At 42.5% G+C, this 21,398-nt stretch overlaps 1 protein-coding gene across 3 annotated transcripts in view; it reads right to left on the reverse strand.

The window, feature by feature from the left end:
• The window catches only part of LOC147120432 (coiled-coil domain-containing protein 148-like), a 152,181-nt gene that overhangs the window by 8,431 nt on the left and 122,352 nt on the right, over positions 1-21,398 (reverse strand). For all 3 annotated transcript variants that reach the window (XM_085986338.1, XM_085986339.1, XM_085986340.1), the window contains 3 exons: positions 16,014-16,132; positions 4,924-5,041; positions 792-932 (listed from right to left, as the gene is read on the reverse strand). In XM_085986338.1, coding sequence (XP_085842464.1) covers positions 792-932; positions 4,924-5,041; positions 16,014-16,132 — 378 coding nt within the window. The remainder of the gene's footprint in view (positions 1-791; positions 933-4,923; positions 5,042-16,013; positions 16,133-21,398) is intronic.

Raw genomic sequence — 21,398 nt, forward strand, 5'->3', positions numbered from 1 at the left:
CCATCTCCCCCCACCTCAGTCCATCTGCTGCTGAAACCCTCATGCATGCCTTGTCACCTCCAGACATTCCTGGCTGACTTCCCATCTACACTCTCCGTAAACATCTGCTCATCCAAAACTCTGCTGACAGTATCCAATCCTGCACCAAATCCTGGTTACCCATCACCCTTGTCCTCACTGACCTACATTGGCTCGCGGGTCCCCAGCTCCTCAAATTTAAAATTTGCATCATGTTTAAAACCCATTATGGCATCACCCATCCCTAACTCTGTAACCGCCTCCAGTCATACAAACCACACCACTGTCCCCTCTCTCTCCCGTCTCTAAACTCTCCGTTCATCTGACTCTGCCTCTTGTGCATCCCATTTTCCTTTCACCCCATTATTAGCAGTTGTGCTTACAGTCGCTTAATCTACACATTCTGAAAATTCCCAACCTAAAGTCTTCCACTTCTACATCTCCTTCTCCTCCTTTAAGACCATCCTTAAAGCCCACCTTCTTAAGCAAGCTTTTGGTCACTTCCTTCTTTGGCTCAGCATCATTTTTTTTGATTATGTCTCTGTGAAGTACCTTGGGCATATTTCTATGTTAAAGGTTCTCTATAATTGCAAATTATTGTTGTTAATCTAAAGAGTAAAAGCTGGCAGAAAAATACCGAAAGATGACAAAAAAACTAATTTGCGAACAAAACCAGTTATTTAATTTTACATAGAAACACCAGGAGTCAATCTAGCACAAACATACCCTTGACAAGCAGTATTTTATATCATGGAAATGCAATTGTGCTGTACCTGTTGATCAGTGTACGTCGACAAATTAAATAGTGGCTTTTGGAGGAAAAATTCTTCTTGTGCCCCAATTCCAATTCGAGCTTTTGATGCTTGTGTGTCACCCATCATCCTGACAGGATCAAACTGTGCAGCAACAGCAAACTGTGAAAACAATTAGCACGTGGGTTGCAATTAAATGGCTGAGATATTTATTTGCTAGATAATGTATAAATATAACATATACAAAAGTTTATTCGAACAAGTGAATATTGTCTTGGTGGTAAATATATTATTTATAATTTATCTCTTAACTATTATATATTTCAATTATTAAATATTATTTAAGTAATTGAAGTACTTTCTAAAATAATAATCTAACACACTGCAGAATAAATCTATTCTAAACATCAGGGCCTAGAAAATAGATTACACAGCACCTGTTTATCAGATAAGAAATGGGAGCTGAAGGGTTCAATATGGCATGCAGCGTGCATGTGCTCAGTTTGCACCAGAAATGCACAGAACGCCATATTGGTGAGGATGTCATGTACTCAGCCAGGGCACCCATTAGAACAGGCCTTAGGTCCAATGCCTATGCAAATTGGGGGCTTAATGCCTGTTTCAGGCCTCTTCGCCAAATTGGATCGCGACTAAGTGTACCATGTGCCGTGCATGCTCCGGTCAGATTTCCCGAGTCCACAGCAGCCACCAAACCAGTGGTTCTTAAAGGGACCACTAGAGATTTCCACTAAAACGTTAAGTACAAAATATTATACTTACCTGAATGTGGAGCCAAGAGAAGCAGGTGTGCACCTCCTGGTTCCACATTAAAACTGGGAACAGTTCCCGGTCCGCACACACCCACCATCCTGATTGCTTCAACCCACTGCTCCTAACCCCCTAGACTTATCTGCTGCCCTCGGCCGGTGTCCCGACTGGTGAGCTGCCTCTGGCGTCACAAGTCTTGCCTGCAGCTCACCGCTAACATACAAGTGAGGCCAGTGGACCAATTTCCCGTTGTCCTGCCACTGGTCTCTTTAGGTACCTGCAGTAGCCGCTGCACCCGGATCACACCCAAATTCAGGCACGAACCAATTTCTAGACCTATGTTTCTGAATTTTGTTTAATCTATTTAACAAAACGTTACCCATTAAATTCACATATTGGTGTCAATTTTGACTTTTGGGCAGCCAAGTGACGGAACGCCCTGGAAACCCACCAGTTCCGGCAGTGAAGAGGCCAGAAACATTTTGAGGCCCAGGCTTCATTTAAATACAACCACCAAGCTGCGGGCACCAAACGAATGTCTCAATATAGCTCACTGAATTCAAGCAAGCAGAAAGTAAGTCCGGGGTGGAGTGGTGATGGCAGTGTGGAGAAGAGTGCAGGATGGGTCCTATAAAATTCATAGGTCTCTCATTTGCACATTAAAAGGGGCTTACAACCTGAAACAGGCAGGCACTTCGGCCACCCATTGTTAGGCCCCTGTAAAAGTGGCAAAGGCCAGAGTATCGGTGTTAACAGGGTGGTAAGTCTACCGACCCCATTTTGAGACCATTAACGCCTATTTTGGCAAATTAAAATCGACTCAGAGTTATTCAGGATCATTCTTTTGGGCTGTGTCTTTTTAGCTGATCTCAGCTGGCTTAGTAATGAGGCCACTACAATGGGTCATTCCCTTTCCCCTCCTTGGCTAATGAAGAGAAGTGAGGACGGGTTAGGCTTGGCTGTGATGTCTACACAAATTGATTTGCTTGCCAACACTCATTATCTAGACTCAGATGAGAAATACCAGAAATACTGATGTTCATGGAACTGTACCCCAGCATCATCTGGTTGTAAGGGGCAGTCCAATGTAGCTCGTTGATAAAGAAATTTGACCTAATACCTGTCTCACCACATAGATATATGCTTCTTGCAAACTATGGCACTGAGCAGCATAGACCCAAGGCCAGATATTAGACTTAAAAGGGTAAAACACAGTGAACTGGGCATGAATAACTTAACATCTGCTGTCAGGAAATTACTAGAGTCTATAATTAAGGATAGAGTGACAGAACACCTTGAAAATTTTCAGCTGATCAGACATGGATTGGTAAAAGGTGAGTGATGCCTGATGAACCTGATTGAATTTTTTGAAGTGGTGACTAAAGTAGTGGACAGGGGAATGTTTATGGACTTCCAGAAGGCATTTGATAAAGTCCTTCATAAGCTAAAGTTGAAGCTCATGGAATTGAAGGCAAATTATTGACCTGGTTGGTAAATTGGCTGAACGACAGGAGACAGAGAGTAGGGATAATGGGCAGGTACTCTAATTGGCAGGTACTCTAATTGGCAGGATGTGACTAGTGGTGTCTAGCAAGGATCAGTGTTGGGACCTCAACTATTCACCGTATTTATTAACAACTTAGATGATGGGATATAAAGCCACATATCAAATTTTGCTGATGACACAAAGATAGGCAGCATTGTAAGTAGTGTAGATGGAAGCATAAAATTACTGAGAGATATTAATAGGTTAAATAGGCAAAACTGTGGTAAATGGATTTCAATGTAGGCAAACGTGAGGTCATCCACTTTGGACCTAAAAAGGATAGAACAGAGTACTTTATAAATGGTGAAAAGCTGGAAATAGTGGAGGTGCAAAGAGACTTGGGGGTCCATGTACACAGATTATTAAAATGTCATGGACAGGCACAGAAAATAATCAAAAATGCTGGCCTTTATATCGAGAGGACTAGAATACAAGAGGGTAGAAGTTATGCTACAGCTATACAAAGCCCTGGTTAGACCACACCTGGAGTACTGTGAGCATTTCTGGGCACGACACCTTAGGAAGGATATATTGGCCTTGGAGGGAGTGCAGCATAGGTTTACCAGAATGATAGCCGGACTCCAATGGTTAAATTACAAGGAGAGTTTACTCAAACTAGGGTTGTATTCCCTGGAATTTAGAATGTTAAGGGGTGATTTGATCAAAGTTTTCAAGATATTAAGGGGAAGTGATAGGGTAGATAGAGTGGAACTATTTCCGCTGGTTATGGAGTCTAGGACCAGGGGGCATAATCTAAAAATTAGAGCTAAGCCTTTCAGGAGTGAAGTTAAGAAACATGTCTACATGCAAAGGGTAGTAGAAGGTTGGAACTCTCTTCCGCAAATGGCAATTAATGCTAGGTCAATTTTAAGTCAGACTGATAGATTTTCATTAACCAAAGGTATTAAGGGATATGGGGCAAAGGTGGGTATATGGAATTAGGCTAAATGGCCGACTCCTGTTCCAATGAATAAGAATGGTTTTAACATCAAAGAGAAATGTGGGGCTGGATTTTGTCAGCCTCGAGGAGGCGGGTATGGAGGCGGGACTGCAAGGTCAATCAGGGGAAAATTCCGCTGGTTGGCCAGAAGCTGATGGAGGCGGGATTGAAAACCAGCAAGCAGCAGTCCCACCTCCAAAAGCTTCCCATTGAGAAAATCCAGCCCCATGTTCTCAATGGTTTGCCAGTCCTCTATTCATTAGTTTTAAAACATACTCTTATGGTGCTTCTTGAATGAATTGATGGTTAAAAAAATCTTGTTTAAAAAAACATCAAACTAGGCACTTAAAATTAGAGCTAAGCCTTTCAGGAGCGAAGTTAAGAAACATGTCTACATGCAAAGGGTAGTAGAAGGTTGGAACTCTCTTCCGCAAATGGCAATTAATGCTAGGTTAATTTTAAGTCAGACTGATAGATTTTCATTAACCAAAGGTATTAAGGGATATGGGGCAAAGGTGTGATAAATGGCAGTTAGAAAGATTACCTGTAATCATCTGGCATTATTCTCTGACTATATAAGCTGTGTCTTTATGCATCTCTCCACTTCACCTGACGAAGGAGCAGCGCTCCGAAAGCTTGTGATTTCAAATAAAACTGTTGGACTATAACCTGGTGTTGTGTGACTTCTTACATTTGTCTACCCCAGTCCAACTCCGGCATCTCCACACCTTAATTTGTGAGACATTCGTTTGTGGCTCTGATACACAACTCAAATTCAGCATCTTAGTTGGCTTCCAATTTTTGGTGTATATGTATCACCATCGTGTATTTGTATGAAATGAGAACACTAAACTTTATGGTGAGGTTAAGAATTTCAGTTAAAAAACATAAATCAGTACCTTTTCCCAGTAGGCATCAAGATGTTTCTGATGTTCCTCTTCCTCTTGCATTTTCTGAAAAATTAATGCTTTCTTTTCTTCACGACGTGTCTGCAACAACTTCTGTCTGTGCTTCACCCTATCATTAACAGTATAACATATAGTCAGCACTCATATAGTCTCATGCTAATAAACCCACTGAAAATGAGTCAGTTATGATGCCAGTCAGTAAAATAGGATGTCAACCATTCAAATGGTTTTTAACCTCCTGCCCAGGAGGCTTTTGTATTTGTTGTAGTTCCCTTATCAGTAATCAACTACTTTTTCTTTATTTTCTTACTGTGTGCATGATAGTGTTCAATGGAAAAATAGTTTTGAAGTAGGCTGAATTGTAGATGATTACATTTCGAGCTAAAACACTGAGAAAAGAAGCAAGTTTGAAAAGTTGGATAATTAATATTTACCTCTAAAGAAATGCAATTTTTCCGCCCTGTGATGCCTTTGTATAATTTACTAGAAGCTAAAGCTGGTTTTTCTTTGGTGTGGTGGGGCGGGTCTTCTGTCCATTGTTCTCCCTGTCCTTTTCTCTGCCTGTAGGGTCCTCCCAAAGTAGGGGTTGAAGACACAGGGCAGCACAGTCTCTCACATGGCACCACAGGTTGCATCAAGCACCAGCCCAGCTCATAACACCTTGCAGCAGGCAATTAATGATGTTGAGGAAGGACTGAAGCAATATTCATAAGAGTGGGAACATAATTGGAGCAGGTCAGAGAAAAAAAAGATCGAAGCAGGCAGCCAGCCCATGCCAAGTCCCCATAAGAGAGGGAAGGGATTAGCATCCTATCGGGCTAGCCTTCAGACATTTTGATGCAAAAGCACAAGGCGTTATGTCCAATCTTGGTGTCTGCCATGAGCAGCATGCAGCACTTGTCTGCGACTGTGCGGCAGAGCACCTTGGAAATCACAGCAGTGTTGCAGAGGGATTTGCTCAAAAGCAGAGTACCGTGGAGTGAGGCACTCCCTCATGGCCATCTGCAGGGGAGTCCCAAAGCAATGAGGAGCCAAGCACAGAACAACATTCTCTCACAGATCCTGTGACTGCTACCACTGAGATACTGGATACTTACTTACAGGAGTATGTCTCTGCTGGACTAAGAACAGAAGCTTGTTTGGAAAAAAAAAGTGATGGCAGATTTTAACAACATTGGAGAAATTCTACAGTTGATTTTCATACAGCCTAGCATCAGAGATATGGCTGTAGAAAGGTCCAATGACGTGGCTTCCTCTCAAAGCGGCTGCACATCTTCCCACTTCAATTTGGCCCTACCAAGCAGTGAGCCAGTGCCTGAGAGTGGGCAGGTGCTGTCAGACACAGCTTTGTTTTATGTGTCTCCAGCCACTGCAGGTAGATTAGTGTATAACTCTCCCAGAAGGTTTGCAGCACCCCGTCTTCTCTTGCTATCACAGTTGCTTGGTGTCTTGGCTGATAGTTATCCTTCAACCAACATCACTAAAACAAATTATCTGGTCATTATCACATTGTTGTTTGTGGGAGCTTGCTGTGCGCAAACTGGCTGCCACGTTTCCTACATTACAACAGTGACTGCACTTCAAAAGTATTTAATTGGCTATAAAGCGCTTTGGGATGTTCTGAGGTTGTGAAAGGCACTATATAAATGTAAGTTTTTTTCCTTCTCCACTCAGACCACTTTGTCAGAGTTTAAGATTAAGAAGTAGATCTAACACACCTTACACAGTTCACCAAGAGGAAGCAACAGTGCAGGAAATAGACACTGAAATAAATGTTTATACTTTATTTTCCCCTTTCTTTGGGGATTCAATCCTGTTTGTGAGAAAAACTTATAATGGGGAAAGATAGAGCAAGGTGATCAAGAGAACTGTGAATGTGTTTTCAGGAAGCAGCCATGTCAGATGAAATGTGGAGGTTGGTATTTCTTATTGTTGATGACTATGCTTTGGGCCACCTGCCCTGCCTGGATATCACATATTTCCAACTCAGCCTCCTCTTCTCATTGCTCTCTTCCAGTGGAGCTGTTGCCCAACTAGCCTCCTCCTCCTTCAGCTGTATGCTGATCCCTCTTTATAGAACATAATTATGCAGCAGATGATGCTAATCTTGGACACTTTGGCTGGATTGTAGAGCAGCATACGGCCAAAGTAATCCAAACAGCAGAACCGTTGTTTGCGCATTCCAATGGTGTGTTCCACTATAACTTGGTAGTGGCAGAGGCTTCATTATATTTTCACTCAGCAGCTCTGTAGGGTTTCCAAAATGATGTCAGGAGCCTGGTTGCAATGGGTAGTGCTGGTCTCCAAAGAGCTATCTGACATCTGTCGCCACCTTCAAACAATGGACCAGATTTTGCAGTAAAAATAACGGTGAGGTTAACAGTGCTCACCATTATTAACATGTAAATTGGACAGAAACTTCCAGTGACTGCACATGTGCAGATAAATGCATAAATCAGTAAGTTGCTGTCCGAGGAGCCCTGCTCCTCCAAAAGCTATGTGACAATGGCATCACGGCGAGAGGCTCACCATTGAAATACATGAAATTGCGTGATATATATGCACTAAACTCTCCAGAAAAGTTAGGGCTTGTCCATTCCAGGGTATGATGGCATGATAAGTCTTAATTACTGCCAAACAACCTCTCTGGTACTGAAAAATAACTTTAACAAGTATGGAGTCTTATTCCTTCAGATTTTAATTATTGTTAGAGATTTACAAATATAAAAAAAGTAAATAACATTTTTATTCTTTTACTTTTTCTTTGTCTCTTTTATCTTTCTCTCTTAATCCAATCTTTCTATCCCTCTCTTTATTTTGCTTTCTGTACCAGATTTGACACTGAATTAACTATTCTAACTGACACTTCCTGGTTCAGACTCCGCGCTGCTTATTAACGATTCTTCAATCTGATTAGTTGAGGAGATACACAGTGGCTTGCCTTGTTCACACAGGTCCCAGATGCCTTTTGAGCGCACTGCACTTCTTCAATGGTTGGCTGACAGGAACCTCCAGTGCAAAAGCCCATAAAAAGTTTATGGGTGAGTGCAAGTGTAACGAACTGCGCCGTTCGTTCACTGCTGACTGCAAAATCTGACCCAATGAATCCTTGATGTTGTAATACCTGCTACAGTGGCTACAGGAAGAATAATACATGTTAACAGTCTGCTTTTTGCATGAACATTCAGCCTCTTCAGTTTGGAAAACATCTGATTTCAGGCTCAGTGAAATGCCCCATAATTGACTATGACTTATCACTTCTTCACTTGCACGATGCTTCACTGATTGTGCAGAAGAGGTAAGCCATGGTAGCTCATGGGTCAACTTTATGGAACTCGAAATCAGGTGCTTTCCAGCCCCCCATGCCAGGTAGATAGTTGGCATGTATGCAGATGATGCATGAATTACCAGTCCAACCATTTTCTTTTTTCCCTCTTTGCGTTAGAAACACTAATGTTAACCAGATGTACTCTTTTGGTCTCTGCCCTTTTTTGTCGGAAATGCTGTTTGCTTCTTGCAGCCACTCCTCCTCCATGCAGATGTTACCGGAAGAGGTGGGACTGGCAGCCTGATGCTATCCATTAGATATCCCGTCAGTTCCAGCTCAGTTGCCCCACCGTTAAAATAAACCTGAATGCTGTGGTGGAGGGTTTAAACTCATTTGGCAGCGGGGTGGACACCAGGATGAAACATTTGAGAGGAGAAACAAGGTGCACAGGGGACTGGGAGAGACAAATAGTACTAAAGTAAAGAATAGTTCAGATATAGGGCTCAGGTAGGGGGAAAATGCGAAGCAGTCTAAGATGGGTTTAGATTGCAGGTGCGTAAATGCACGTAGCATGGTAAATATGGTTGGTGAGCTGCAGGCACAAGTTGCCACATGAGACAATAACAGAGACCTGGCTCAAAGAAGCGGAGGATCAGGAGCTTAATATTCTTGGCTGCAAGGTATTCCGGAAAGATAAGGAAGGAAAAAAAGGAAGGGGGATGGCAGGACTGATCAAATACATTATTATAGCACTGGCAAAGGATGATGTAGTTGAGGGGTCAAAGACAGAGGGCTAAAAATTTGGGGGCTTAACGCCACCCATTACCGGCAAAAAGTTGCGTAAAGAGGCCGGCTGCCGCTCTTTCGCCAGCTGGTGGCGGGTCTAGCAGCGTCTTCCATTTTCCCAGGCCCGGCAGCGCTGCCGGTAAGATCCATTGCGCTGCAAATTGAAATGACGGAGAGGTGATGTCAGTCAGCATGCAACACCGACTTAACGTCATCACGGCGAACTTGGACCTTTGCACTGACTTCAGCGCTGGTTCCCAAGCTCGCCATGTAAACCGATCATGCAGCAAACTGACAGAGGCGCTGTCAGCACCTCTTAAAGGGGCACACACATCTTTCAGGTAAGTTTGCATTTAAACTTTTAGACTGGGCTTTCTGATTTTATTGAAGTAGTGGCTTGCTGCAATACATGTTAAAAAAATTAAGTGTGTAGGGAGTGTTGCTGGATGCTTGCAAGGCCTCAGATGGCAAAGGAAGGCCTCAGAGAAGACAGGTAATGTTGGAAATACTCAGCATGTCAGGCAACACCAGTGGAGAGAGAAACAGAGTTCACATCTCAGGTCAAGATGCTGCTTGACCTGCTGAGTATTTCCACCATTTTATGCTGTCATTTCAGATTTACAGCATCGCTTGCAGAGGGAAGAGGAAGACGCAATGGGGAAGATACAGAAGAGGAAAAAGCCGAAGAGGAGGAAACTGAAGAGGAGGAAGCAGAAGGAAGGATGCAACCCAGACAGCCCCTTTCTGGATGGGATATCCAGGATGGAATCATCCACCTGCAGTACCAGTGACCACAACCCCAATTCCCCTTTCAACATTTGTCCCACACCTTACCTTCCCTCTGTTATTGACCATTACAGAGTCCTCTTGGCCACGATGCTGAAATAAGATCCACCACAAAGCAAAATTTCCAATCCAACTTTATACATTTATCCATCCAATATGACATCAAGAAATCAACTCATCACCCTAGTGACTGTCTTGTGTGTGCCTTTGCCTATCTTACTGATGTCACGCAGTGCTACCCCAGTGGCTGCAGCATGGCTGGTGGAAGGCTGCTGCCTTTCAGTGGGGGACACTGCAAATGGTCTTGCTGGTCGACCTTGAGGAGCTGGTGCTGGGAGTGTCAAATCGAGTGATGGTGTTTCTTCTTCTTCTTCTTCACTCTCCTTTCCCTTTTCTTGGCCAACCACTGGCTGGGCAGGCTGCATTTCTTGGGTGTGTGAAATGAGGAAGACACAAGGGTGGAGTTGTGGTGTGAAGGGCAGGAAAGCAAGAGGTGTATGCCAGCAGGAGGATAAAGTATGAGGATACCAGCATCTTGTATCCTTGCAGCCCCGCCACTGGCCAAGGGCTCAGTCATGCCCTTGTCAAGAATGGCCAGCACCGTCTCCTCCAAGGGGGTGAGGTGAGGCTAGGAATGGGAGGTGTGCCTTGTGATTGTTACAGATTGTTGGTAGGTGGGTGAGGGTGGGGGAGTCATGCATTGAGCAGTGTGTGAGGCTAGTGGTACAGTTGGTAGGAGATGGCTTTTGAAGATGCGTTCACTGACCTTGACCATTGGGCATTGGAGCCAGGCAGTGGGGGTGACACTGCTGGCCTCAGTGATGTGGTCCCACATTGTTCTTTCTGGAGGGTCTCCTGGCTCCTGTGAGTAGAGGGCCTGTCTTGCAGTGTTGACCCTCTGCAAAAAGCTGGAGTGCTCCGTGCGAGACCCTGGGTGCCCCTTTCCCTGGCTTACTGAGCCATTTGTATTAGCGCTGAAGCACTTTTTCCATTTTTTGAGGTTCGGTAGGGAATTCAGCTTTAAGAACTGAAGACTCCCATTCAGGACTTTTTTTTTGTTAATTTTTTTTTTAACAGGCAGTAAGGGCTGAAAATTGCATTTTTTCACATCATTTCTATTTTGATTAGTTCAGAAGGCATTGCCCTTTTAATTTCCCACAATGCCTAGCGAACTCCATTGCCTTGCTTCCAGAGGCTGTTGGAACATCGAACGCTGCTTCTGGATGACAACTTCGATTCCAATGCCTGCACTAATGCCACCAGGAGGGCGTTACATAGTAAGTTAGCGCTGGGCTAAAAATCTTAAGCCCCCAGAGCGAATTTATCTCCAGTAGTGCTTCGTCCATTTTCAGCGGCCGTTAACCCGAGGCCGTGGTGACACTGGCAACTCTCGTGGCAGCCACAAATGTTTAGCCCAGAATCTATTTGGTTAGAATTAAGGAACAACAGAGGGGCTATTATGCTACTGGGCATATACTATAGGCCACCAAATAGTGGGAAGGAGAAAGAGGTGTAAATTTGCAGGCAAATTACAGAAATATGCAAGAAAAATAGAGTAGTGGTAATGGGGGACTTTGTTTCCTAATATAGACTGGGATAGTAACAGTGTAAAGGGCAAAGAGGGGGAGGAATTCCTGAAATGTGTACAAGAGAACTTTCTTCATCAGTGTGTTTCCAGCCCAACGAGGAAGGAAGCAGTGCTGGACCTAGTTTTGGGGAATGAAGTGGGACAAGTGGAGCATGTTTCAATGGGGGAGCATTTGGGAAACAGTGATCATAAAATCATCATGTTTAGAATAGTTATGAAAAAGGACAAGGAACAATCAAGTATAAAATACTTGGAGGAGGGCTAATTTCAGTCAATTCAGGTTGATTGGAATCAAAAATTGGAATCAAAACTGTAATTGAACAATGGGCTTCAAAGAGGATATGGTTCGGGTACAGAGTAGACACATTCCCATGAGGGGGAAAGGAAGGGCTTCCAAAGCTAGAACTCATTGGATGATTAAAGATATAGATGTTAAAAATGAAACAAATAAAAGAGGCTTATGACAAATGCAAGGTTCATAATATAGTAGAGAACCAAGCTGAATACAGAAAGTACAGAGGGGATCTAAAAAAGGGAATAAGAGGGGCAAAGAGAGAGTATGAGAATAGATTAGCGGTTAACATAAAAGGGAGCCCAAAAGTCTTTTATAAACATAGAAATAGTAAAAGGGTAGTTAAAGGAAGGGTGGGGCCGATTAGAGACCAAAACTGAGATCATATGGAGGCAGATGGCATAGCTGAGACACTAATGAATACTTTGCTTGTCTTTACTAGAAAAGAGGATGCTGCCAATGTTGCAGTAAAGGAGGAGGTAGTAGCGATATTGAAGAGGATAAAAATAAAGAGGAGGTACTTGAAAGGTTGGCAGTACTCAAAGTAGAAAATTCACCGGGTCTGGATAGGATGCACCCTAGGTTACGGAGGGAAGTAAAGGTGGAAATTATGGAGGTTCTGGGCATAATCTTCCAATCCTCCTTAGATATGGGGGTGGTGCCAAAGGACTGGAGGATTGCAAATGTTACACCCCTGTTCAAAAAAGGGGAGCGAGATAAACCCGGCAATTATAGGCCAGTCAGCCTAAAGTTGGTGGTGGGGAAACTTATAGAGGCAATAATCTGGGACAAAATTAATGAACACTTGGAAAAGTATGGGCTAATAAATGAAAGTCAGCACAGATTTGTTAAAGACTAATCGTGTTTGACTAACTTGATTGATTTCTTTGATGAAATAACAGAGAAGGTTGAGGAGGGTAGTGTTGTGTATATGGACTTTCAAAAGGCATTTGATAAAGTACCACGTAATAGACTTGTTAGAAAAATTAAAGCCCATGGGATTAAAGGGACACTTGCAGCATTGTTATGAAATTGGCCAAGGAACAGAAAGCAGAAAGTAGTGGTGAATGTTTGTTTTTCAGACTGGAGAGAAGTATGCAGTGGTGTTCCCCAGGGGTTGGTATTTAGACCACTGCTCTTTTTGATATATATTAATGGACCTGGACTTGGGCATACAGGCCATAATTTCATAGTTTGCAGATGACATGGAATTAAAAAATGTAGCAAACAATGAGGAGGATTATAACAGACATCAGGAGGATACAGACAAACTGGTGAAATGGGCAGACACATGGCAGATGAAATATAATGCAGAGAAGTTGGAAGAATGAGGAGAGACAATATAAACAAAATGGTACAATTTTAAAGGGAGTGCAATAACAGAGAGACCTGGGGGTATATGTCCACAAGTCTTTGAAGGTGGCAGGACAAGTTGAGAAGGCTGCTAAACAAGCATATGCAATCTTTAGCTTTATTAATAGAGGCATAGAGTACAAAAGTAGGGAAGTTATGCTAATCCTTTATAAAATACTAGTTAGGCCTCAGCTGTTCAATTCTGGGCACCACACTTTAGGAAGGATGGCAAGGCCTTATAGAGGGTGCAGAAGAGATTTGCGAGATTGGTATCAGGGATCAGGGACTTCAGTTATGTGGAGAAACTGGAGAAGCTGGGGTTGTTCTCCTTACAGCCGAGTTGGTTAAAAGGAGATTTGATAGAAGTGTTTAAAATCATGAACAGTTTTGATAGCGTAAATAAGGAGAAACTGTTTCCAGTGGCAGAAGACTCGGTAACTAGAGAACATAGATTTAAGATGATAGACAAAAGAACCAGAAGCAACATGAGAAAAAAAATGTTGTTGTGATCTGGAAATCACTGCCTGAAAGGGTGGTGGAAGCAGATTCAATAGTAACTTTCAAAAGGGAATTTGATAAATACCTGAAGGGTATAAAGTTACAGGGCTATGGAGAAAGAGCAGGGGAGTGGGACTAAATGGATAGTTCTGCCAAAGAGCCGGCACAGGTATGATGGGCCGAATGGCCTTCTACTGTGCTGTATCATTCAATTATTCTACGCAGGTGTACTAGCGTGCCAGGACCAGATTCTGGTGGAAGTGTGGTCCACAAGTGTTTCAAATGCTGTTTTTTGAGTGGTAATTGATCACAGATCATTTGATTGCTGTTGGGAAAGTGACACCTTTGAAAATTTCTCCCAGTTCGAAGTGTCTCCAACTGGAATAGCCATCCCCCTAAATGTTGCAGCAAGGTTCCACTCCAATATTCCTACCACTTGAGCAGGTGCCCCAATAGCGCTGAAACTGGCATGAGCACCCATATTCAATTTGCAAGAGTCATGAGCACCCATATTCAATTTGCAAGAGTCATGAGCACCCATATTCAATTTGCAAGAGTCATGAGCACCCATATTCAATTTGCAAGAGTCATGAGCACCCATATTCAATTTGGGACAGTCATGAGCACCCGCATTCAATTGCAGACTGGTAGCTGGAAGTCCTGCCCTGCCACAATTCCAACTTTCCAACTTTGGAGCAAGTCCCCAGGAATTTTTCTATTACCTAATTTAAATTTATGTTCCTTCATCATATTGGCTTCAGTTGCGTTGGAGTAATATTCTGGGTTCACCTCACTATATTATTTAATACTTTATGGGGAAAATTCACTGAAGTGTGCTCCTGGAGTGAAGTCTTGCTAGATAGGAACATAGGTCAGAGATTTGAAGTTTTAAGTTTATAATCCCATCTCCAACTTGAGCTCCAATCTAGCTTTGCTACAGTAGAGAGCCTTGCTGAATTTGCCTTTATATGCCGTAATGAGGGACCCTTAACCTTCTCTGTAGAACTTAAGCTTCTTTAATCATTCTTTATTGCTCATTCCTTTTACAACCAGGATCATTCTTGTTGTTCCCCTCTGTAACCTCTCCAATTTACCTACTTTTATATAAGTTTCTCTTTTTAAAGTGAAATTAAAATTACAGTATTAATGCAAATTAGCAAACTTTTGACAGTAAATACTATCCATTGACAATAGAAAATAAAGTATATTCTGAAAAAGAACATATAAAATGTACCTTCATTAGGACTTCTACAGATCATACCACTGTAATAAGGAAGATTATAAAAATGGCAAACCAACAAATAGGGTCTCTGGACTATAAAATAAAATTACAATAATAGCTCCATTTTCACATTTCAAGCTCTTGATACCACTATTAGCTATTGCCATCCCCATTGTTTTGCACTCTGCTTGCCTCAGCAATAAACTGATGTCAGGAAGATGTATCAAAATAAATTACTGTATATATGGACAAAAACAGCAAAGAAATAAAATTGTAATGAAACACGAACATATCAAAAACAGAGAAGTCCACCTGTTCCTGACAGTCTTTTTCACCTTTCATACATCCCTCCCATACCTCACTCTGTCCTACACCGGCCCTTCACAATCCACACTCCGTTGGTTCTCTCACTCTCTCACATTTTCTTCACACCTTTTCCACCAAAAGTCAATTTTAATAACTCGTCAAAGTGTCAGTGGTAGGAAATAAAACTCTGAGAACTCAAAGTAAACCTTACTTTACTCTGTCCAACCTCAAAAAGAACACCAGCCACTTTAACAGTGTAACATTTATATTTTTTCATATCAGCCATCCTTATGCTTCATTAAAAACTGATTTCCTATGGCTTCCCTGATGGCTCAGTGAGTTTTCCAATGAATAGCCGAGTCATACTAGCCGAGTCGTACATACCAAGAAAGTTCTAGATTTGGGGGGTAATTTTAACCTAACCTGCTCGGTGGGAAACTGACTCAATCAGATTGGCTGCCCATTTTATACCCTGCCCATTTTACTTTCTATTTAATTTCCAAAGAGGGTTCTGGAGCCTGTGGAAGTGCGTTCCAAGAGTCAACACCTTTACGATAGAAGGACAAGAAAACAAAGCAATTTGCCAGTGCAGGTGGCTGAACATGAAACTTTAAGGAGTTTCATAAAAGTAATAGACAAGTTGCTGACATCTGAGGGGACGTGATTAATTATGTTGGGATATGACAGGAAAGAAAGGGCATAGGGAGGCTAAATAGACCAATAATCTTCTCCTGCTTGAAACACATTACCATGCTGCATTGAAAATTGATGAAAAAATAAACACTTTCACTCCATCCTTCGCAGTATAGTATCACTAAAGGGAGAAAAAACCAATCAATTGCTTCCACACTGAGAAACATGGTGCATGTGCAGCTGTGCAATGCTACAGATATATTTGAATTTTGGTGTGTAATCTTGAAAAGCAAAAGCACTAGATAGTAGAAGGAAACATTTAACTGTAGAACTGGCAATTAATTCTTACCGCTCCCTGTCCTTTTTAGCTTGCTTTGCCATTTCATTTTTCAGTTCTTCAAGTCGCTGTTGGTATCTTTGTTCTAACGCTTCCCCCCTACGTTGCTTCTCAGCATAGCATTGCTTTATCTAAAGCGAAAGAGATTTATCTTTTAGTTTTAGTAAAGTAACTTCCATTTACAGAAAAATGAAAAATGATCTTTTAAAAAAAGTTCATGAGATTATCAAAGATGTTTTTGGCTTGCTCCTTGGTTGTTCAGTGGGTAAATGCAGCATGAGGTGACGTTCACAACTATAGGGGCCAGGAACATCGTAGGTATTAGCTGAGCTGCAATGTCCTTTAGACCCATGGGCTACCAAACAGAAAAAAAAACAGGTTTATCATTTATATAGTTACCTCTCCTGTGAGGTGCACATTTGTGGATGATGGATGAAGTGCAGACTGCTGTATTGCCTCCCATCTACCACTGCTGAATAGCTTGCCAACACCCAGTGTCTAGGCTCACAAATGAAAAATTGTTCCTAGAATAGGGTATTTGGGGAGCTGGGAATGAGAATTCAGTGGGGCAAGGGTTTGAGATTGGGGCACAGAAATGTTCAGGAGTGGCATCTGGGGCTTGCAATGACTTGGAAAGAGGAGATGGATTTTGAAGCATAGGAAGATGGAGGCCAATGAGCACTCATGGAGCAGGGGACATTGGGAAAGAGCAATTGGCATGTTGGAGCTGGTGATCAATTGGAGAGAGGGCTGGTGCAAGTGAATACTCGCGGGAGTAGTAAGGGTATGGGGCCAGCGAGCATTTGGAAAGCAACCTGAGGCCAGAGAGCACGAGATTGGGAGGGGCATTAAGCACTTGAAAAAGGCCATGAACACTCGAGGGGATATAATGTTAATATAGAAACATAGAAGATAGCAGCAGGAGTAGGCCATTCGGCCCCTCGAGCCTGCTCCGCTATTTAATGAGATCATGGCTGATCATCCAAATTCAGTACCCTGTCCCTGCTTTCTCCCCATATCCTTTGATCCCTTTAGCCTTAAGAAATATATCTAACTCTTTCTTGAATATATTTAATGAATTGGCCTCAACGGCCTTGTGTGGTAGAGAATTCCACAGGTTCACCACTCTCTGGGTGAAGAAATTCCTCCTCATCTCTGTCCTAAATGGCTTACCCCTTATCTTTAGATTGTGACCCCTGGTTCTGGACTCCCCCGCCATCAGGAACATCCTTCCTGCATCTAGTCTGTCTAGTCCTGTTAGAATTTTGTAAGTTTCAATGAGATCCCCTCTCATTCTTCTAAACTCCAGCAAATATAAGCCCAATCGACCCAATCTCTCCTCATACGTCATTCCTGCCATCCCATGTATCAGTCTGGTGAATCTTCGCTGCACTCCCTCCATGGCAAGAGCATCCTTCCTCAGATAAGGCGACCAAAACTGCACACAATACTCAAGGTGTGGTCTCACCAAGGCCCTGTACAACTGCAGCAAGACATCCTTGCTCCTGTACTCAAATCCTCTCGCTATGAAGGCCAACATACCATTTGCCTTCTTAACTGCCTGCTGCACCTGCATGCTTACCTTCAGCGACTGGTGTAGAAGGACACCCAGGTCTCGTTGCACTTCCCCTTCTCCCAATCTATTGCCGTTCAGATAATAATCTGCCTTCCTGTTTTTGCCACCAAAGTGGATAACCTCGCATTTATCCACATTATACTGCATCTGCCATGCTTCTGCCCAATCACCCAACCTATCCAAATCATACTGGAGTTTCTCTGCATCCTCCTCACAGCACACACACACACTCAGCTTTGTGTTGTCTACAAACGTGGAGATATTACATCTAGTTCCCTCGTCTAGATCATTAATATATATTGTGAATAGCTGGGGTCCTAGGACCGATCCCTGCGGTACCCCACTAGTCACTGCCTGCCACTCGGAGAAAGACCCGTTTATTCCAACTCTTTGCTTCCTGTCTGCCAACCAGTTCTCTATCCAAGTCAGTAGCTTACCCCCAATCCCATTGCTTTAACTTTACACGCTAATCTCTTATGCGGGACCTTATCGAAAGCCTTCTGAAAGTCCAAATACACCACATCCACTGGTTCTCCCTTATCTATTCTACCAGTTACATCCTCAAAAAATTCCAGTAGATTAGTCAAGCACAATTTACCTTTTGTAAATCCATGCTGACTTTGTCCGATCCTGTCACTGTTTTCCAAGTGCTCTGCTATTACATCTTTTATAATGGACTCGAGCATTTTCCCCACTACCGATGTCATACCGTTTTCTCTCTACCACCTTTTTTGAATAGTGGGGTTACATTAAAATTACGTTAATTTTACCTACCTGTCTCCTGGTTTGTTATCAGATAGGTTTACTTCCATGTCTAGATTTGAATGAATCAGCTTGGTTACTTTAACAGATGCAAGAACAACTTGATTGATGTAGTGTATTTAACAAAGCTCTGCCCGCCACTTTACAGTTTAAGAAATTTGAGTCCCATACTCAAATTGATTAACACCACTTGACATCAATGATGCAGCTATCACAAGAAGCAAATAACTGTCGCAAATCTTAGCTAACGTGAGTTAGGGTACTCAACTTATATTCAAAATTTACCTTCCTTTATAACTGCATATGACTTTAGTGCTATTGGCATTAATTTAATTTTAGTCGAAGTACATTTTCAGCATGACCTCCTGACATGACAGACATTCAATGTTTCACTGGAAAAGCCTAGAGCCACGCTGACAGAAGACTTTACAAGTACATTAATGAAGTAATGAAGAGGATGGATGAGGGTAGTGCTGTTGATGTTGTGTATATGGGCTTTCAAAAGGTGTTTCATAAAGTATCACATAATAGATTGGTTAGCAAAATTGAAGCCCATGAGAGTAAAAGGACAGTGACTGCATGGATATGAAATTGGCCAAAGGACAGAAAGCAGAGCGTAGTGGTCAATGGCTATTTTTTAGACTGGAGAGAAGAGTGCAGTGGTGTCTCCTAGGGGTCAGTGTTGGGACCACTGCTCTTTTTGATATATATTAATGACCCGGACTTGGGTATACAGGGCATAATTTCAAAGTTTGCAGATGACACGAAACTTGGAAATGCAGTAAACAGTGAGGAGGATAGTAACATACTTCAGAAGGACATAGACAGACTGGTGAAATGGCCAGACACATGGCAGTTGAAATTTATTGCAGAGAAGTGTGAAGTGATAAATTTTGGTGGAAAGAATGAGGCGGTAATATGAGCTAAATGGTACAATGTTAAAGGGGTGCAGGAACAAAGAGGCTTGGAGTGTACATATACAAGTCTTTGAAGGTGGCAGGACAAGTTAAGAATTCCCACATTACAACTGTGACACTACTCTTCAAAAAGTACTTCATTGGCTGTAAAGCGCTTTGAGACTTCTGGTGGTCGTGAAAGGCGCTATAGAAATGCAAGTCTTTCTTTCTTTCTTTGCTGTTGAAAAGTTATATGGGATCCTTGGCCTTATAAACAGAGGGATAGAGTACAAACACAAGGAAGTTATGCTAAACCTTAGGCCTCAACTGGAGTATTGTGGCCCATTCTGGGCACCACATTTTGGGAAGGATGTCAAGCCCTTAGAGGGGTTGCAGAGGAAATTTACTAGAATGGTACCAGGGATGAAAGACTTCAGTTACATGGAGAGACTAGAGAAAATGGGGTTAAGGGGAGGTTTTATAGAGGCGTTCAAAATCTTGAAGGATTTTGATGGAATAAATAAGAAGAAACTGTTTCACCATTGAAATGCATTGAATGGCGTGAAGTTGCTGTATTTGCGTGACAGATACGAACTAAACTCGCCAAAGAAAGTTAAGTCTTGTCCATTCCAGTTTAAGTACTCTTTTAATGACGTGATAAATATTAATTACTGCCAAACAACCTCTCTGGCACTGAAAATGAACTATTACAAGTGTGGAGACTCATTCTTTCAGGTTTTAATTGTTTTCCTTTTTTTTCCTTTTTCCTTCTGTTTCTTTTTGTTCTCTCTCTTAATCCAAACTTCCTTTCCCCCTCTTTATTTCTCTTTCTGTATCTGATTTGACAATGGCCCTGAATTTCCGATCGGAGGCTTCCTGCGTGCGGATGCCTCCAATTGGAAAAAATCTATGCACTTGCCTGCTGGCTCCATAGGTCCCGAGACTTCCGATCCTGGGCCTCTGCTCTACGAAATGCGCAGAGGCCCAGGTACCCCAGGGGCGCATGTGGTTCGCAAGCACCCCTGGGATCACGTGGGCCATTATTTTGAAAAAAATAATTAAGTTGTTTTCATGGGGCTAAAATTAAACTTACCTTTTTTAAAAGTATTTTTAAATTATAAATGAGTGAAAAAAAAATATTTTTTATTTTTTTAAACTCTTATGCTGGTAAAAGCAGGCCTTATGCCTGCTTTTACCAGGCGTAAGATTTTTAAAGGTTTTCAGCGGGCGGAAGTTGTGCAGAAAGCGCAAATCCCTGCCCACGGAGGCCCTTCACCCGGGCAGGCGGATGATCTGTCAAGAGGATTCCTGTTATCCCCGGTGTCCTGGCCAATATTTATCCCTCAATCAACACCACTAAAAAACAGATTACCTGGTCATTATCACATTGCTGTTTGTGGGAGCTAGCTCTGCGCAAATTGGCTGCCACGTTTCCTACATTACAACAGTGACTACACTTCAAAAAATACTTCATTGGTTGTAAAGCACTTTGGGACATCCGGTGGTCGTGAAAGACGGTATATAAATGCAAGTCTTTCTTTTATTTTCTTTCCTGCTATAGCAAAATTTTGTCCAATGTACAATAGCAATTTTGAAGCAAGTAGTAGAAATCAATCAATTACACTGTTGCAACAGAAAATGCTGGAAAAACTCAGCAGGCCAGGCAACATCTGTGGAGAGAGAAATAGAGTCAACGTTTCAGCTCGAAACCCTTTGTCAAGATTGAAAAAGCATAGGAAATGAAACAAATTAAAAGGCCAGTTTGGGGGCTGGGAGAGAACAAAAGAGAAGTGAAGAGACATTAAGAGGTATTCAAAGCGAGACGAGATGGTGATAGGACTAGTGGAGACAAAAGACGGCTCTAGATTAGGTGTGAAATGCGCTGGCAGAATGGGAGACAGCTGCCATGTGGGAGAGAAAAAGAGGGGGGGAGGGCCAAAACAAAGGTGTGGATAAAAAATAAGTAAAAATGTAATTGGGGCCGAGGTTATGATCTGAAATTCGATATTGGCCCAGAAATTCCAGAACGGGGCTTGCAGCGCGTGCAAGCCCCGTATTTGCACTTACCCCGCGCTCGTGCCGATCAGCTTCTGGGACGCCTGAACTTGCAGAAATAGAAAGCACATTCCCGGGCAGCGTATGACGTCACGCCGCCCAGGAGTG

This window comes from Somniosus microcephalus, chromosome 4 (assembly GCF_052327205.1).
Source record: "Somniosus microcephalus isolate GS21.2 chromosome 4, FLI_Smic_1.0, whole genome shotgun sequence".
Lineage (NCBI taxonomy): Eukaryota > Metazoa > Chordata > Chondrichthyes > Squaliformes > Somniosidae > Somniosus > Somniosus microcephalus.